General features: G+C 30.1%; 1 protein-coding gene across 2 annotated transcripts in view; it reads left to right on the top strand.

The window, feature by feature from the left end:
- The first annotated feature begins 1,102 nt into the window (after positions 1-1,102).
- LOC142319334 (glycerol kinase 3-like) overlaps positions 1,103-21,308 on the top strand; it is a 113,785-nt gene continuing 93,579 nt past the window's right edge. For both annotated transcript variants that reach the window (XM_075356513.1, XM_075356514.1), the window contains exon 1: positions 1,103-1,299. In XM_075356513.1, coding sequence (XP_075212628.1) covers positions 1,293-1,299 — 7 coding nt within the window. In that variant the 5' untranslated portion in view covers positions 1,103-1,292. The remainder of the gene's footprint in view (positions 1,300-21,308) is intronic.

The following is a 21,308-nucleotide window of genomic DNA, read 5'->3' as shown; positions in this document are numbered from 1 at the left end:
AAAGATTACTGATGCTATTTTGTGAATCTTTTAAGTGTAGTCACAGTATAACCATTACTCTCATAATATTTCAGGGTTTCTGTATCAACCCCTGCTTCAGCAATAAAATATACATCCATGTCTGCCTGGCAGATGTTTTGTTTGAATTGTAAAAATTTACTGTCATTCAGGCCTACTGCATTCCAATAAATAATGCGAAGGCTATTGTCAGATGTGATTTGGTCGAAGTATGGAGCTATCATATTTTAGTCAGCGCATTTTAAGGCGGACCTCTTGTTGATTGTTTAGGTTATGCAGGGGGCAATACGAGCAGGCAATTAACTTCAACTCCCCCTTTTTTTTAATAAATGTTCAAGCCTTGCTTTTCACTAAAAGACCTATTCTCTTCTTTTTTTAACTTTGCAAAGGAAATTCTTCTAGTGTATGATTTTAAGTATAAAACTAATTTTTATGAACACTTACAGTCATTATAGTAATTTTTAGAAGTAAAATTTCTTTTTTGTTATCATGCACTAATGATAACAATTGCTTATTTAATTCAATTGCTTAGAAACAATTGTTCGCAATGATACAGAGGTAGATGCCATTCTGATATTCAACGAAGTTTTACATTAAAATTCATTCATAAATTACTTGGAAAATTAAAAAAAAAAAAATTAATTTAAAAAATATTTTCCCATTCAGCTGAAGAGTTAAAAATTTTCAGAATGTGTTTTGCAACAGTCTCTTTACATAATAATCTGTGTTTCTTTTCTTAATTTTATCAAAACTTCTGTCTTGTTCATTTTTGCATTTTTTGAAAATATTCATATTTTAAATAAAAGTAAACTAAATAATGTAAAATCAATTTTTAAAAACTAACAAAAAATGACCCTAAAAGACAAAAATATATGCTACTTTAACCATTCGGTTTTTAAATATAAAATTAAATTGGTAGTAATAATTTAAGTCGTTTTCAATTTTTAAATAAACATTTTTGATTCTTTGATGATTGAGAACGAAATTTAATTATTTAAAACACTTCAAATTATATCTTCTTGTTTTTAGTAGTTACAGTATAATCGATGGATAGGTCTAATCGTAGTGTGTAGTTATCGATAGTCAAATTTAAGGTTGCCAACGTATTTCGGTTGCTCGTCGTAAAAATTTTTTGTGTTTTTAAGAACTACTTCAGTTTCAAGTTTAATGATGTTTTTTTTGTAAGATTGCCAATTCCAAATAATTTTTTGTCGTAATGAAATGATCTGTGGAGTAGCGTGTTGATTACATTCATCGTGACCTCCTGATGCTACATGAAAAGTGAGTGATACCATAAACAGTTTAGCGTGTTTAGTTTATCTTTTGTTTCGTAAAATTAAGTAATTTTTATTAAAGATGAAATACAGGTTGTTAGTGTACCTCATTGAACTAAATCACTTATCTCGAATCGCTTCTGGAGTTAACCTAGCTTTGTTTTTAACCCCAAAATTTTACGGCCGTTATGTAGTGGATTAAAAGTGTTTGCATTGTAGTAATTTCGTTGACACTTTTTTTAAACTAAATTGTTACACAGCTTAAATGTTATAAATTACAACCTATCTTACCAGATTTATTTGAATTTATTATGCTACTTGCTGTATCCAAGGTTATAATATTAAGATCATAAGGGAATGCTTATGATCAGACAATAAGTAATTTTGTTATGCATATTTAATCTTCGTTATGACAACACACATTCTCTTGTTTTAGTAAATGAGAAATCATAATCTTTCAATATTTGGTTATAGATGTTGAGTTAAAATTATTCTTGTTTAAGATATGTCCCTTGATTGAATTGAAATACACAGCGATTGATATGTTTAATGATGTTCAACTGTTCTCCAGTCTTAAAATCAATTAGTATGTTTAGTATCATGTTATCTGTGGTCGTTGCTACAATAGGATATTTGAAAATTTGACCTGCAAAGTGGATAGACACAAGTTTACACTAGTATTTGTACACATAGTAACTTCTACATTTTCCTTTGAAAAAATTGAGTCTGTCACCAAAATATTTATGCATCTCACTGTTATCTTTGAAGTTTATTTAATAAAAATTGCTAAAAGAGTTTAAGAGTTTAAAAACCTATTAATCCTGGTAAAACATATTCTTAGGTTTTTAGTTCTAAACAGCATAATTTATTTAATCTTTAATTTTGTCCCTTTAATTCTTAAGTTTTATTTATAAGTTTAGGTTTATAGGTTTATAGACATTGAATAATGTCTATAGTACCATCTCTATATTATTAATTTATCAATCGATTCATTGATTTTTGGATTCAGTTTGTTGTGCTTTTATTTGTTTATTTAATATTTCGGTAGTGTGTATGCTAAAGTATATTATTAGATATATTAAGTTACTATACTATTTTAATGTTGTACATACTTTGGTAAAAAGTGTGAAGGGCAGTTTTGTTTTCTCAGTTAGGTGGTTAGAAACAACGTAACTTCCTTTTTTATTACCTACAACTGGAGTTCTTATATGCATAATGTTTTTGATATCGTTGCATTAGTAGTTCAGTGATATCGTTTTTGTTACTACTCACTACACATTCATATAAGTTTTTTATGTGTGAACACATTGCTGTACATTGGTGCTGTACTGTTTCTTAAGTACACACTTCTGTGTGTGTACCCAAAACTGTCTATTCTCTTAATTAATTTCTTGGCCAACTTTTGTGCTGTATTATTTATTTTTTAAAAATATTTTATATCAATGATGCCTATGCACCACTGGTGGAAGTCTTGTTTATTTTTTTTTGCTGTTGTTAGGTTGAACATAACAGTTGCCAATTATTGTTTATATTATGAGAAATTAATCGATAAGTTAATAATTAATTAATTGATAGGTAATTTTTTTTTTTGTCTTCAGTCATTTGACTGGTTTGATGCAGCTCTCCAAGATTCCCTATCTAGTGCTAGTCGTTTCATTTCAGTATACCCTCTACATCCTACATCCCTAACAATTTGTTTTACATATTCCAAACGTGGCCTGCCTACACAATTTTTCCCTTCTACCTGTCCTTCCAATTTTAAAGCGACTATTCCAGGATGCCTTGAAAAATATATTTAAACAAATTAAATCTGTGAAAGTTGATCGGTCACACATTATTTTATTTAATTAAATACGCATAACGATGTTTGGTCCTTTATTTCCATACCTTGTTTTCTTTTTTTAGTTCAGTTATTTGTTTTTTATTTTTTTGGCAGTTGTGTTTTTAAATTTTTATAATATTTTTTTTATTATGTGTATATCCTGTTAACACCATGTGGAAATTAACCCTGTAAACTAGTCTTTTTTAAAGTATTTTGATTAAACATTAGTTAAGCAAAATTTGATTGAAAAAAATTAAAAAAATATTGTATGTGATTTATTTAAAAATTTTTTTTTTGTTATAAAAATAAAATAGACCAAAAAGGGAGGTAAAAATTTAATTATGCTGTACATTAAGCTGAATTGTTAGATCATTTTCAAGTTGAAATTATTTTTGTTATTAGTTTATGACAATTAGATAATTTCACATTCACAAAAAGATTCTACTGTAAATTCAGTAAAAAAGATTAAGTAAAAAAATGGTCACAGAAAAACAATGTGGATTTAGGAAAGGAAGAGGCATGAGTGAGATGTGGTTGGGTTAATAAGCAATGTAGGTGAAGATATATAAAATGAGGTAAACAAATAAATTATGTTGCGTAGAAATGGAAAAAAGAAATATTAAAAAACTATAAGTAGATTGGAAAAAAAAAATTATTTAAAGAATTGTTCATAATTGAAAAAACTGTACAAAAATTAAGAATGTGCTAACTGAGTGGTTTGACCAAAGAACAGGAGTAAAGAGAGTGCTGCCTGTCACCAACCTTGTTTAATGAGTACAACGAGAATGTGATGAAAAATGTTCTAGAAGGAGGACCAATGTTGGAGAAGAAAATAAATTGTGCAAGATTCACAGTTGACAGGTTTTTTTTTAGCACAGGATATTAGATAATTTCAAAATTGGCAGACACCATGACAGTATTTGAATATTAGGAAAGAAAAACTAATGAGAATAGTAGATAAGCCAATGAATGTGCCTGAGTAAAAGAAGAAAAAATTGAACTAGTAAAACAGTACTGAAAAACGAAGAGTAGCAAAAGATGTTGGCAATACAGATGAATTCAGGAGAATAAATGTTGATTTCAGTGTGCCGCTGGACAAGACTAGGAAGTATATTGGAAGCAATGATGCAAGCAGCTGGAAGAGGAGTTTATTGGAGGCCACACCAGACGTCTCTTTGCTCAAGTAAGACAAGTCATAATCTCATTTACTGCTCGCAAAGTGACCATCAAAGATAAGAACAGGTAAGACTTGACTGAGCAAACTAATATCAAATACCAATGGCAACAATATGTAGAAGAATTATATGCAAACACTACTAATATGCCTCGGTCACCAGCTAAAAATGCCTCATATGAATTGGAACCATCAATCTTAGAAGAAGTGATTGGATTCTGAAACAGCTCCCAAATAACAAGGCTTCTGACATAGACACTATTCCAGTAGAACTGCTCAGGCCTATCCCACCAGCAGCAATCACAGCATTATGTCAAAACATCTGGGAAACTGGCACATGGCCAACAGATTGGAAAAGGTCTGTTTCCATCGAATTACTAAAGAAAGGTGAGGCTTTTATCTGCTCAAACTACCGGACTATAGCCATGACCTCCCTCGCAAGTAAGGTCCTTATTGAAGGTCATCCAGTACCATCTCAAGTCAACCATTGATGCTCAGCTATCAGATGTCCAAGCTGGGTTTTGACGTGGTCATGGCACCTGTGACCACATTGCGTATTTGCGTTGGATTCTGGCGAAGACCCACGAATATCAAAAGGGCATCTGTCTGTGCTTTGTCGACTATTCCTAATCATTTGATTGTGTTGATTGCAAGAAGCTGTGGGACGCCTTACCTGAACTGGAGTCAGACAGGTGCATCTTGTCGCCCTTTTTCTTCAACATTTATGCAGATAATTATGCGGAAGTTAAACTTGGCAAAACTAAAATCAGAGTCAAAATTAGAGGTTGCAATATCAATAACCTGCATTATGCAGATGACACAATGCCTTTAACTGAATCAGAGCATGATCTGAAGACGTTGATAAAAAGATTGAAGGAAGAAAGTGAAAAATGGGCTTATACCTCAATGTCAAAAAGACCAAAATCATGACAACTATTAGCAAAAATATCAAAGTCATAATTAATAATGAAGATTTGGAGTACGTTAATGATTTCATATTTCTTGGATCCATGGTTGGTGCGGCCCAGAAATCACATGGAGAATAACATTGGGGGCAATGTTGAGCATGAATCGAATCTGGAAAAATAAAGATACTAGCCTTGGCACTATGTGCTGGCTAGTCTATGCCATCATCTTTCCCATAACAATCTATGGATGTGAAAGTTGGACCCTGAAGAGAGAAGATAAAAGAATTGAATTGATGGTTTCAAACTATGCTGCTGGAGAAGAATGCTGTGAATATCATGTACAGCCAAAATTTCCAACAAACAGTTTTAGAGCAGGTAAAATCAGCCATGTCCCTTAAAGGGAAAATACTCAAGTTCAAGCTCTCATACTTCAGAAATGCCATGCGGTCAAATTTATTAGAAAAATCAATTATGGTTCGTTACGGTCAGTGGGAAAAGGAGACCTGGCCGTGAAAGGACCCGTTGGCTTAATACCATGAAAGCTGACATAGGCATGGCCATGAAACAACTGAAAGCAGTCAGTGATAGAAACTAATGGAGAAAACTTGTCCATAGAATCGTTGAGGTTCAAAGATGAATGAACGGATAACAACAACAAAGAATTTATTATTATTTATTTTTTTAAAAATTAATATTGCAAATAATTACCTAGCATAATCTTGAATTTATGTTTAATAATAAGTGTAATTTAAACAGTAGTGCTACATTGTTACTGGTTTTTTTTTGTGAGTGAATATTGCATATTACTTACTGTTTTGAGTGTATTTATTTCCTTTTTATTTGTCATTTTAGCTAAAAGCCTTTTTTCCTCTATTTATTCTAATTTGATAATTTGTCTGCATTAAAAATTAAACTTATTTAAGTTTGTAAACATATTTTCTGTTATGAATTATTAACCAAATATTCAAACTAAATTTGGATTTTCATATACTGTTCAAAATGTATTCACTTAACTCTGAAATTTAATTTCATGTAAAGTTTTTCCATATTATAAATAACTTTGAACTGAATTAAAGCTAATTTAGAAACTACCTGTTATGAAACAACTATTTTTTTAACCTTTACTCACAACCACCAAAAAAAAGTGTATGATGCTTCTGTAATCGAAGCATGCATAAGTAAATTTATTTATTTATTATATTTTTTTTGTTTGTATCACTAGTGTGCTCATTAGCTGTGCTGCTGGAATATATCAGGTCATATGCTGTGTGCATTCTATTCTTACAAATACATTATATACGAAGACTTTCTGGTGTCTTTGTAAAAATAAATATTCTATAGTTATAAATAAATCTTGATCACTTTAAGGATTGTGGTTTCCCTTGTATCCCTTCGTTTTTTTTTTAAATTTCTAACCTGTGGTAGGGCCACCTATGTTTAAGCTGTATCATACCATTTTCTTCACCAGTAGAGGTATTAAAGATAAAAAGGTGATTTCTAAATGAAAGCATTTGCTCCCAGGATTGTTTATTGTAGTTGGATTAGGTGTAAATGCATTAGAATTATTTATAAACACCCTTAAAACCTTCAGCTCCTCACCCACTAAGGAGTTACACATTTTGGGTTTGCCATTTACACCAAGACTACCAAAAAAGAGACTTTGTCTGCAGTCCACCTTGAACTTAAAATAACAAGGCTCCCCACAATCTTTCTTACCTTCGTGTTTAATTTGCCAAAAGTGGGATGTTCAGTCACAGACAAGCAAGTTGGCTGGCAGTGGTAAGCAAACCAGCCTCCTGTTTAGTTGAAGAAAGGGATAGAGTACTATATTGGTAAACCCAATCATGTTTTCCACTTCATTATGCCAAGTTTCCCTCAAATACCAGTATCTCTTCCAATCACACAGTTTGCAGCATACAGCAAATGTGCAGGGAAATTCAATCTACAGATGAAATCTGACTATGATTACATACTTCTACTGACCATCCTGCATCCAGAATGGACTGTAGCTAAAGTGTGTAAATTTCTATGGCTAAGATTATTGGTTTACTGTTTGTAGCCATCTCAAAAAGTTGTTAATAGATTACTAAATTACAGAATCGCAATTTATTCCACTTAGATTTTGGTTTCTTTTAATGTCCAAAGTGTGGCTATCTAGTTTTCACTGAAAGTAATGTCTATTGTATATTTTTAATTGCTATCATACTTAACTCATTACTGAGAAATTTGGTGCCAACAACTTATATTAAGTGGCATGTCAGCTTCAAAGATTCATTGATAACATTTGTAGATCTAACACTGATTTTAAAAAAAATTATTGAATATTTAAACGTACTTTTAAATAGTAGTTTTTATTTTTGTGTGCATTTTAAAATTAATATTTGTAATAGACATTATCAGTATTTGCCCTTTACTGTTCATAAAGCAGGTATATATTTTGTGATTCTACTACCATAGCAATAATTAAAAATTTTATGCTAAAGTTACTTTGTCCAAACTACCATAACAATATTAAAAATGGTAAAAAAATAATATGCTGTATTTTATTAGTTTTAGGCATTTTCAATAAATTGCATTGTTTTGGGAAATTATGATTTTAATTATTTTTTGGTTGGAAAAATTAATTATTAGAAGCAACTTCCTGATCATTATAGGAAATTGCTAAATTTAATCAGCCGCTATGCATTTTAATTAACTTATTTTAACAATTAATTTTATTTTCTAAGCCATACTTTCCACCAGATGTATCATTGTCACTATTTGTTTTCTATTTTGTAAAGGAAGTTCCCCTGGTGGTGCCATTCTAAAGTGTTTTCAGATAAATGAAAAAGTCAATAAAGAGTTGCATACTTTCCCAGCTTATAACTTAACTGGGAAAGTTTTGTGTAAGCTTCATAAGAGATATTGAATTATGTAAAAAAAATCATTGTAATATTTTTCTGAAAGGGTAGATTAATTGTTTTACCTAATTTAATGCTCCTTAGGTAGCTTAAACACTTCACAGGATTATTATATGCAATTAATATTATGATATTTGGAGGAAACTATCATCATTTTTCAAAAGGGTCATATCCTAACTATTCACTGATATCAGTTGTGATTTGGCTCAGTGATCAAGAATTTAATATTTTAGGTTGGCTGCTACAAAGTCTAGTCATTGAAAATTTTAAGCTACTGCTTTTATGGATACATCAATATCAGTTAACATTCTTTGTAAGAAATTCATCAAGACAACTTCCATAAAATTAGTCAAAAGTAAGCTAAAAAAATGAACCCATGAAGTTATTAAAGTTAAAGGTCTATTGATAATAAATAATTAAAATATAAAACCCACTTACCAAGTCTTTTAATGTGTCCTGGTGCTTTCAGAAACTAATTCCATCTTCAGGAACTTAATCTTTAGTCTATTCATAATATTTCTCCCTAAGAAATAACCTGCTAAAAATAAAACCCTCAGTACAAGAGCTGTATAATTTTTCTTACCTTCACCAGAAATGTTATGTAAACACTTTCTTTGATGGCTTTTTTACTGAATATATTTTTTAAAGTTTTAATTAAAATTACAATAATATCATATACAATAACAATCAATAATAATAGTAAATAATTACTGTGACTAATTAATTTTTATTCTTGATGAACTAATATGCTGAACATTTAATTTGTTGTTTTTCTTTCTAACTTATGTAACGGGCCTCTTGTTTTTTAATGTAATTTCCTTATTTAATTATTTATTCTTTTACTAAATTTTATTCTGCACTTTTTTGTATCTTTACCCACCATTGTAATTTCTTTCTTTCATGGTTAGTCTGTCATGATGAAAACTTGATATACATATGTTATAAACAACATATTAAGGTTTGATAAGATAGACACAGAATTTTTGTCTTTCTCAAAAAATCTTTATTTATTTCATTAATATTATTGATTTTGTTGTCACCTTCAAAGTTCTCCCCTTCAGATATAATACATTTGTATCAGCACTTATTCCAATCTTCGAAGCACCTCTCGAATGCAGTTTTTGATGTGCCATTTAGCTCCTTCAACTATTCTGTCTTTATCTCTTCAGTTTTGGCAAAACTTCTTTCATGGTTCTTTTCAGCTTGACTTTTAGAAAAAAATCATAAGGGGCCATGTCCAGCATGTATGGAAGCTAAGGCATCATAACGGTGTTGTTTTTGGCCAAAAATTCATGAACAAGCAGTGAAGTGTGAGAAAGTGTATTATTGTGGTGCAATTGCCATGAATTTTTTGGCCACAAACCCAGGTGTTTTCTTCAGAATGCCTCATGAAGATGGCGTAGAACTTTCAGTTAGTACTTCGTATTGACCGTACAACCTGGTGACTCATGATGCACTAAGCTGTTGAAATTGAAGAACACAGTGATCAGAACCTTCACATTTGATTGAACTTGACAAGCTTTTTTGGTCTTGGCGCTTCAGGAAACTTCCATGGGGACAGTGTCATACCCATACACTCATGTTTCATCATCAGTTATGACCTGTTTGACCAATTCTGGATTGTCATTCTCTTCATTCAGCTACTCCTGAGCAATGTTCATTCAGCACTGCTTTTGGTAGAAATTCAACAATTTTGCTGCTACATGTTTCATGCACAAAACATCTGAAAAAATTGCTTGGCATGAGCCAAATGATATGTCAATATCATCAGCAACCTTTCTGATAATGGTTCGGCAACTGTCAATAGTCATTTTCTTCACTTTTTTGACACGTGTAACTTTCTGTCAGCCAACAATAAACTAAACATCCAATATGGCTATCAATGTAAACATACGTTAGGGATTAGTATACCAACACAACAAAAAAGATTTGTGACAATTGGACTTATACAGCCTGGGAAACTGAAAAATTCCAGAAATTTTTTGACCCAACTATATGTTTAATTGTGGGTTTGAATAAGTTAGTTGTATTTGCTTGTGATTTTTAATGACGTAAATACATAAATTATTGTCACTGATAAGTGAGTAATTTGAACTTTGTAACTTTACATTATATTATCTTTTTCTTTACATATTCACTGCTACAACAACGTTATTGTGATGATTGTGGCCTTTATTTTGATAATTTTGAAAATAAACACTAAATTTTGTTGTATTTTAGTTGATAATGTATCAACTTGAACATTGAGGTCATTTGTTTTGTATATTATTTGTTGATTATTTATTCTAGTATCATAACATATATATATATATATATATATATATATAATATATATATATATAATTCCACTTACTTATTTATTTTTGTTGATAAATGTACTTTTGAATCTAAAGATTTTCTTGAATATTTAATATTTAAAATAATTACTTTATCTTTTAGTATTAGTTTATTCTTGTAGAAAGAGAACAGAAAAATTTTGCCATAATATAAAAATATTTTTTTAGTTATTCATTCATTTTAAGGAATTATCTATGTAAGTTTTTCTACTTACATAAACTGTTATAAAATTGAATTTTATATATATATATATATATATATATATATATATATATATTAGGATGTGATTTGTTTTTTTTTAATAAGCATGAAAATGAATTATAATATTCTGGTTTATTGTTATTATTTTATTTATTATATATGTATTTTAAGCCTCGAATTGAAAAAAAAATTAATACGTACAGTATAAGTTTTTCAAAACTTACATCGTAATGCTTTCAATATGTTTGATGAGTATCTTCATGACTGCTCTGCTTTTCTTTCACTAAATTCATCTGATGTAGACATAGAATGTATTTAAAATGTGGTCAAAAATTATGTTGAATTGGAATTACAGCTATCAACATTTGTTATTTTTGATGGATTTGTGATTTGTATCTGTGGGTTGATGGGAAAATTTTGGCTGTGTTGCTGTGGAGAGCTTTAAGTATTTATTGTATCTTTTGAGCAATGTGTTATTCATTGTGTTCTGTTTGAGCAATTTACATATTACATTTTATAGTTAAAGTGGTTCAGTTTATATTGGTAAACTTACAAAAATTGTACCGGGCTGTTTATTTTTAGATTCTGCTTATGAAAGTGAACAGAAAATAAAAACATTCTAAGAAAAAAAGGGAATTTCTTCTATATTTTCCTTCTGTTTATCATTATGTATTTTTTAAAGAAAAATCTATATCTCAGATTGGAATGAGGTTGTACACATTTTGGTATACATGTTTACATGTATACACCAACTTTCTAATAAATAAAAAATTGGGCATAAACAAGTTCACAAATTTCAAAATAATGCCCTATCAGTTCTTTAATCTTTTATATCTCAGTAATTGTTGTTGTTATAAAAATAGATATTTCTTTTAGTTAAAATATTTAAATCTTTCATTTAAAAAGGTGGTACCTTGTTTTTTTTTAAATTGGTTAAACAAATTGGTTTATGACAATTTTCAACTGTATTCCATCAATGTCTTATATTTGACATCATCAATGTCAAGTGTTTAAGTGATGATTATTTCCCTGAAAGGTGGATTGGAGTCCTACATACCATCCACCTTTGTGAATTAGTTTCTTTGAGCTCTTGTTCTTGTAGCAGAATTGTATTCACTGAGGGTATTAAGTTGCTGCTTTAGACTTGCTCTTGGTATTGTTCCTTGTTTCAGCCACAGTGATCCCTGGCCTTGTTCTTATTCACTGGAATTGATTTTACTACCTCTCTTATTTCGTAATGTTCTAAGAACGATATTCTTAATGTCAACTGTTTTTCCAGCCCAAATGAGATTTTTCCTTTCACAGGACTCAACAGTTGTGGTTCACAACAGTTGATCTGCAAGCAATGCCCATTTCTGGTTTTTATTTTCATTAATTTTTGCTGATAGATAACTGTTGCCAAGTTCTTCACAATTACCCAAGATATCACACTGACAAACTGCCTGTTGTTGTGCCAATTACATCTGTTTTTACAGCTGTTTATTTCTTCCAGTTACACCATTGTGTTAATATGATTGTTTGTCTTATCATATTGTATTTACTTGTAGTGAAGTAAAGGAACATAAGTGAAAAGCCAAGAATAAAATTTTTATATTTTTAATTAAAGTGCAGTTTTTTACTTTATTTATACCCTTTGTATATATATATATATATATATATATATATATATATATATATATATTTAATATTTTTTCAATATGACAGCCAACTTCATTATTTAAAATAGAAACCTATGTTTTTATTGATAGAAAATGTAAAAAACATTGTTATTCTTGGGTATTTTTCTCTAAACTTAGCAATTACAGTGTTGCAGGCTGACAATTGTAAATCTACAAAAACATTAATACAATTTTAAGACTGACTAATTATCAGCACAAAATAAAAAATAAATCTGTTATTTGATTTTTATCATGTAACAGCTTCATCCATTGATTAATTTATCAGCTGTTTTTTGCATTTTTGAAAAATTTTGTATAGCTCTGAGGGCTGGATTAGAGAAAAATACAAAGAATGAAAATGTCTTAAAATAATATTTTCTACCCAAAAATGTAATAAAAACATGAGGTTTCCATTTGAAATAATGAAGTTTGTCTCCATATTAAAAAAAAAGATTTCAAAAATTATAATTCTGTATTTTTAATGTAGGGAAAATCTTGGGGAGATTCTCCACTTAAAGTTTCTCATAAAACTTACTGTTTCTGAGTTTCAGTGGTGGCTATCCTGAGTTGATCACTCTGTTCATATACACTGTGTACATATATTTATATTATATATTTTTACTCTGAATACACACACACACACACACACACACACACACACACACACACACACACACACACACACATATATATATATATATATATATATATATATATATATATACACACACCTCTGTATATGTTAAATTTGGATAAGGTATTAATAAAGTATGGGAACCTATAAATAAATTATCAGTCATTAAACAAAAATTAACTTTAGCAAGTGTTTCTACTCAAAACAATATATTATTTTGGCATGCGACCACCAAAATTTCAAGCACACAAGTGAGGATGATAACTATAAATATTTTAAGTAGAAAAGAAAGGTATTCTCATTTTTTATCATTTCAAAAGGTATTAGAAAACTTTTATTTAAAATATTTTGGGCAATCATTTAATGTTTTCACAGCTAGTTTTAAAACTGGTCTACACTGTACCTTTTAAATAATTCCTAATAAATAATAGTAATGTAATAAAAAAAATAAAATTGAGAAATGTTCTTACCTCAAAAGTATTTGTTTGTTGCAATATGAACTACTTGGGGTGTACTGAGGGCCACTTTTGAAACTAACTTTGAGAAATATTAAATGATCGCTATCATTTTGGTTTGGATTGTCATAGCTTAAAGTTTTTATGGCAAAATACTTTTTCAATGCCCATTTTATTACACCCTTACCCTTATTAGAAATTTTTGAGTTCCATTCGTTGGGTGCTGATTATAAAAAAAATACAATTCTTAATGTATCAATTTTTAATGGAAAGTCCCGTAATTGAAATGCTATAAATTAATAGCAAATATAAAAATAATGACAAAGATAAAATACAAAAAACCTGCAAATTATTTTAAGTCTATATTATAATTTTATTTTTTAGGAATGTTTTAGTAAATTAGCCTAAAAAAATGTATTTTGGTTAGAAAGGTAAAACAAGAAAGAATGCCATTTACAAGGAGGGAAATTAGAAATTGGTTTTGTAATGGTCTTATAAGTCATTAAATACCAATAAGTAATCTTCAAATAACTGACAAAATCTGTACTTAAAATAATAACCTTATTAAAAAAAAATTAAGGAAAAATATGGTTACAATTTGTAAAATTTATAATTTTGCATGACCATACCTGTATTAGAATGATTTACTGATGCTCTTCTTTTATAAATAGCCTCAGGCACATCCTAAATTAATGTCCAACAGTAATCGGAGCATGTTAGTATTTCATTTCCCTTTATAGTTGCTTTCCATCACCGAAATGTCTTTGTGGAAATGTTCACTGTGTTTGTCACGTATGTCTCCGAGGTTGTCTGGGAAAAAATCCAGATGTGAGAAGAGGAAATTTATTACATCCCATAGCTCTGTATGAAGTAAGAATTTGATTAACAATATTATGATAATTGTCGGATTTTTGTTTGCCAAGCAAATTTTTGAAAACGTCTTTAGATGAAGTTCAAACAGTACTTTCTACATTATTAACATTGTTAAATACATCATCTTTGAGCAACTCTCTTATTTGAAGACCAACAAATATTCCTTCTTAAATTTTTCCTTCACTTACATTCAGAAATTTCTGCCTGATAATAATAATATTTTTCCCATGAGTTAAACTGTCTTGTCTATTCCACCCTTTGGTAGCATAATGTTTAGCACGGCTGTCCCATTTGCAAAGAAAACACATGTACTTAGTGTAGCCTAACTGCATGTCTAACAAAATAGCTATAACTTTCAAATCACCACAAATGTTCCAGCTATGTTTTTTATAATTTATTTTTTCAAGAACATCTTTCATCACATCATGTATCTCTTTCAAATTAATACCATAAGCGATTGGTATCAAAGGATATCTATTACCATTCTATATTAGAACCACTTTTAAACTATACTTGAATAAATCTATGAAAAGGTGTTAGTCCTCAGGTTTATGAACTTGTCCTAATGCAACATAAGCTCATCAATATTTGTGCAATAAACCAAATTATTTTCATCAATAAAGTACTGTGAAAGTTCTTTTTGTCGGCTTTGAAAGCCTGGAATTTTTGTATTTTTTTTAAAAGTAAATTCCAACCTTGCAGTCTTGATCCTAACAGTTCATCTTGAATTTTTGATAAATTTAAATCTGTAACCAAGTCATTTAATTCACCTTGTGATATTAGATGTGGCTTATTGGAAGATAATTCAAAATCATTGTTGTCTTCTTCGGTACTATGTGATTCTTCATCACTGCTTTCAAAACATACATTCACAGGTGGCTCAGGAACTGGAATAATTTCACTGTGAGGTACAGGCCTGATTGCAGATTGCAATGAAGAATATTTTACAGTATGATCCTTTGCTTCATGCCAAACTATAGGTATACCAAATGGTCTTCCGTGTACCTTTCAGTCAACCTCTTAAATATACAGAACAATTAGTGCATACTATATGAGGAGCCCACATCTTATCCTGATCACCAATTTTACACTGAAAGTACAAATGATATCCTTTTTTAATTAAAGGTGTAATGTTTTTTCTATTTGATTTTACAGTAAACTCACCACATACACAACAAAAGGCATCCACATCATTTACATAATTTTGAGGCATTATGACATTGCACTGTTAACAAACTTAAGACAGCAATAAGACTGAAAAAAATTAATTCATTCCTAAATCCAGTGCTTAATACAAACAACACAGCAGTGTTTGCAGCTACATGTTTTGACCTACACAGACATGATTAATCTTGTCCATGAAGGCTCACTCTTCTGTATTAGATATGGTGTCATAATATTCGACTATGATATGATTTAACTCTTTGTCTAGTATTATTTATTTATAACTTACAAATTATGTTAACAAAGTTTAACAATAAAAAATGAGCTAACAAAATACAATATAGGAGTTTAAAATGCTAACTATACGTTGAAAAATGAAAAACTCCTTTAATTAAAATTTAACAAATTTTCAAAAATGGTGGGTGATAGAAAAAACTGAGTTTATATTCGTTTTCAGCATCAGAAAACAGATTAAAATCACGTATCGCATGTTAGAAAATAAAACTTATGTTTATCAGTGTTATTGAGACGCTCTCTTTGATTGCTTATTCATAACTGAAAAATTCAAGACTGGCTTAACATTTAACTGATAAACTGAAGATTAGAATGGTTTTTTATTGTAATAATACAGCAGTTAAAAAATGCATGTGTATATTGTTTATAAGCAGATAATTTATGCAATTAATTGTATGTTATGTAATTTATTATATAAATTTCTATCATTTTAAAGAATAGATGGTCTTTTTTTCCATATGTTATATAAGGTACAAAATCCACATAAAGTTTACATTGATAATGCTTCATTTCTATCATTGAAAATTATGTAACTGATTGTTTTACAGCACACAATTAATGAATAAAAAATTTTATAAAATAAATATTCAAATGAATATTTTATTGCAATATGATTTTGATATGTTTATGCTATAAGTTTATTCATGCCATTAATTAAGCAGAGTGAGGTCCTATTTTTAACTCAATCTTCTAGTATTTCTTCTGTTTGTGGTGCAGTTAAAATTAAATATTATTTCTATTTCAATGAAATATCATAAATAAAGTTTCTTTCTAGGATAGGTAGAATAATACACATACGAGGTGTGTAAATAAAGTAATGAGACTGGTTCAGAAAAACTCTTTATTTACATTCCAATTACACATTGACTAACATCTTCAAAATAGTTCCCTTGGGAAGCCATTAACACTTCAAATGGTTTTCCCACTTTTCATAGCAGTGTTGGAACTCAGAAACCAGAATATCCTTCAGATGGTCGGTTGCTTTTTATGTTGCTTTTTTTATGTTTTCTACTGTTCCAAAATGGTATCCATTCAGGTGTTTTTTTTAAAGTCAAGAGCAGGAAAAAGTTGTATGGAATAAAGTCAGGTGAATAAGGTGATTGAGGAACTACAAGAATATTTTTCTTTTGCCAAAAACTCATTAATTGAGAGTGCAGCATGACAAGGTGCATTGTCATGATGCAGCATCCAGCTGTCTTCGATGGCTGGTCTCATACGGGTAACTCTTTCCTGCAGTCTTTCAAGAATTTCTCAATAAATATATTGATTTACAGTATGTCCCGTAGACAAAAACTCATCGTGGACATTGGCATTATTATCAATGAAACAAATCAGCATGGTTTTGATTTACTCATTTTTGCTTCTTTAGGATGTGGTGAGTTTGAAGTGTGCCACTCCTTGCTCTGACGTTTTTTTCTGAGTCATACTCAAATATCCAAGATTCATCACCAGTAAAGTAACATTTTTAAAAAATCAGGATCAATTTCAATTCGCCCTAGAAGATTGTGGCACACTTCTACCCTGTTGTTTTTCTGTTCAACTGTGAGGTTTTTTGGGACCAATTTTGCATAAACTTTTTTCATATCTATTTCGTTTGTAAAAATTTGTTGGACTGTGATATGGCTCAAATTCAATTGTTCTGCACTCATTATGACAGTTAATCGCTGGTCGTACCATATCAAGTCTCTGATTTGCTCACAATTGTCATCACTTTTTGACATTATGGTCTTTTAGAGCGTGGATCGTCCGCAACTGATTCCCAGCCATCTGAAAATGCTTAAACCACCTAAAAACTTAAGGCTTATGACAAAGCGTCATCTCCTTATACTCTTTTCAATTTTGAAAACGTTTCAGTAGCATTCTCACCGAATTTAACATAAAACTTGATTGCACAACATTTCTCACAATTCACTCAAATCATTTTTGGAACGCACAACAAAAATTTGTTTCATGAAAAGTTTCTTTACGTCTCACATGGCAACAATAGACTTAAAAATATTAATACCTAATATAAATCAGCTGTTCATATAACCATATGTTTACTATTAACTTTGCAGTCTTGCCACTTTGGCCGCCAAAAAAAAACTAGTCTCGTTACTTTATTTACAAACTTCATATATTGTATATTTCATAAAGTTTACCGTTTCAGAATAGCAGCCATATAATTGTTGAGAAGAGCACAAACTATTAGCTCTTATTCAGTCACCTCTTGACAGATGCTTTTAAAATATATTGATCAGTGCAAGGAATGTTTGAATCTATAAAAAAACGAAAAATGAAAAATTGACAAAAGAAAATTTTGACGGTAATCAAGCATTACTTTTTCAAGAGCAAAACCGCACAGGAAACTGAAGTCAAGCCAGATAAATATTATGATAGCTTCATAAATTAAAATAGTTATTAATAACCAGAGAGATTTGGTTTTTTTTTTGGAGCATTCCAGTGACCATAAATGATGATGAATGTTTCCAATGGACAATTTAGGTGTTTACTGTAAAGAATACTGAAAAATCCATGATATGGTGATGGAGAATAGAAGATTGAAAATTCATGAGATAATCAAGACTAGGCATTTTATGTAAATGGATTAATCATATTTTACAAGAATATTTATATATTATTCAAAAAGTTTCTGCAAGATGGTTACTGCATTTGCTCACAATTTAAAAGCATGAATGAATAAACATTCTAAGTATAGTTTTGGGCTGTTTTAATATAATCAAGAGGAATTTTGCACCACTTCATAACAATTATTGAAACAGGAAGGGTAATCATCATTGTCTTTTGGGATGCTTGTGGCATAATCTTCATTTACTTATGGAAAGTACTGGGCAATATTATGCATCTTTACTGGATCATATAATGAAAAAGTAAAGAAAAAACAACATTTGATGAAAGAGAAGATTGTTTTTCACCAACACAATGCACCAGTTCACTCTCCTACAATTGTAAAAACAACATTGTTTGAATTATTCTACAAATTTCTTCAACATCTCCTTCAGTTCGCCAGATTTAATCTGGAAAGATTTATGCAAAATGATGAAGTTATTGTTGAAACATCTGTCAGTTTTGAATATTTGGATAAATCATTCTATAATGATGGGATCAAAAAACTTTAGTATCTTTGGCCTAAGTCTACTGATTTGAAAAGAGATTATTTTGAGAAATAAAAAGATTCTTACTTAAAAATTGTGTCTTTTTTATTGTTGCAGGGACTTAACAAACACCCCTTATATGTTAATCCTGTTATATATTTTTTTTAAATAATGTAATGCAATTTAAAAAAGAGGATATATTGGAAGTATCTCCTTGAACAGTCATATATCAGTAATGTCAAAGTATCTGTGGAAACAATATACATAATGTTGCTAATACAATAAAATTATTTTTAGCACTGGATAAATCTTTCTCAGCCAATTATGAAGAAATTCTGTTTGTATTAATTTTTATTTTAAATAAGTATATTTTTTGTACACTAAACTTCACAATTAGTTGCTATTTTTAAACTGCTTCAGATATCAACTAGGAGGATTAAACAAAATTAACTATAATATTAATTATTGATTCATATGTCCTACTTTTAATGTGAATTGATTTCAAGAATTTTTGAGTTCATAGGCATTGGATAAGTTTTTCATTAGTTGATTAATTAAAGATTAATCAGTAGGTAGATTACTGATTGTATTTATTAACACTGCATTATATCTTAAAAATTGTTAGCAATTTCTATTTTTATTCAGCAAAATATATCCAACTATGGCATATCATATTTTTTGAAGTCAAGTAGAAAACATAACACTAATTCTTTACTGTTTCTTATTATACCTTTTTCATGTTCTACCGTATTTCACAAATGACGTACTTTTCTTTATCTTCTCTACTGAGCCCTCTTTTAATAAGATATCTTTTGATATTTATTAAGTACTTTGCTGATCCAGTTACCATGATTATGCTATTGGTTGTAATTTGATTTTTATCCATTTGCTTTGTCTTCTCATATGGTATGTGTTATATACTTATATGAATGATGGATTCTGTTTCCTGTGTTATTGTGTTTTATTTTCTAAGTTTTTCACAATTAAAAAATTTATTTTAAGTGTTTTTAATTGTTGAATTTTAGGAAAAAGCTGGAATTTAATAAGTTTTAAAATTTAATGTAATATATTTTGATAAAATATTTAATCATTAATAAATTATTCAATTTTATAATTTAATTCAGTAATTCTTTATCCAAAAATATTACAATGAAATTGTAAACCGCGCAGTAAGAATCTCACAGATACCATCTCCAGCATCTCTCAAATGTCCATGGGTATCTTGCAGAAACCCATTTGAGTGGGAGTTTTAGTTGCGAAGACATTTCTTGTCTCTGTGTGTGGTTTTTAAATTTTAATTGGTGTTTACAACTTTTGATTGGAGTGTACGTTAACAAGTGTTACAGAATGTGTTTTTTCAAAATCACTAGTTCACAGTGATTTTGCCTTATTGCCTGTGGGTAGTAAGGTTTAAATTTGCTTGGTAGTACTGTGTGTGTAATGTGTAATGTGTTTTCTTTTACTTCTTTTTACTTTTTTACTGGAAGTAAAAAATAATAATTATTTATTAATAAGTTATCAAAGTAATAACATCATAATATTTTAGTCACATTAATTTTAATTATAGACCAGGTGGGGGTACTGGGTTTGTTCCTGGTTTCTGCGCAGACCGGAATGAGATTACGTTCCCCTTGTTAGGTGACCTAAATTGGTAGACTTATTTGGTTGTAGGTCTAAATTTCTGTGTTGTGTAAAACATAATTTTGATTGGTTTGAGTGTAGCACTTATTTAACTTTCAACTCGTTCATTTTCTGAGGCATTCAGAGTCATGAACGGTGCTGTCAGATCTGAGTAGGCGCAGGGTTCTCGCTTCTGCAGATTCGGTCAGTTAGTTTGAGGGAATCATGTTAGGTTGGATGTGAAGATGTCTGTTTAAGGCTTATGTAAAGGCAAAATTTGATTTGTATTTTATTGATGCAAATGTCTGTCGAGGCATTTACATTGGTGGCATTCCGACCGAGGCCTGGTTGATTACTGTGAGATGTAATCAGTTAGAGGGTCTAAAGATGACCTCCAGTAAAGCCCCTCAGAGCTCAGAACGGAGGGGGTGATGTGGCGACCAGTAATGTTACAAGGTGGGTGTCTTCTCCCTACAGGGTTGGGATGAGAGGTTGTTGGGGTCAAGAATCATGGAGGGCTCAACAGAGAAGGTGGTATACATGAAATTCAAATATGGTTTCATCCCAGGCAGATCAGCCATTCAAGCTGTATCACAATTGGTAAAACTGGGCTAAGGAGATTAGACAAGGCACATGGAGGACAAGGGGTATCTCTGTTTTGGTGTTCTTGGGTACCCGGAACGCATTTGGTTCCATGCCATGGGAAGTTATAATGTCTACCCTGGTAAATAAGGGCATTAGTAAATACTTGATTAAACAAGTCGGTGATTATTTAAATGAAAGATGGATCAAGATGAGTAGAGCAGAATAAGTGGAGGAATCCTTCCATGCAAAGTGCCTCGATGGAAGCACTTCAATGCAAATATACAGAAGGTAGAAGA

Source organism: Lycorma delicatula, chromosome 2 (genome assembly GCF_047948215.1).
Source record: "Lycorma delicatula isolate Av1 chromosome 2, ASM4794821v1, whole genome shotgun sequence".
Taxonomy (NCBI): domain Eukaryota; kingdom Metazoa; phylum Arthropoda; class Insecta; order Hemiptera; family Fulgoridae; genus Lycorma; species Lycorma delicatula.
The sequence above is the reverse complement of the archived record's forward strand: the minus strand, read 5'-3'. Positions and strand labels throughout refer to the sequence as shown.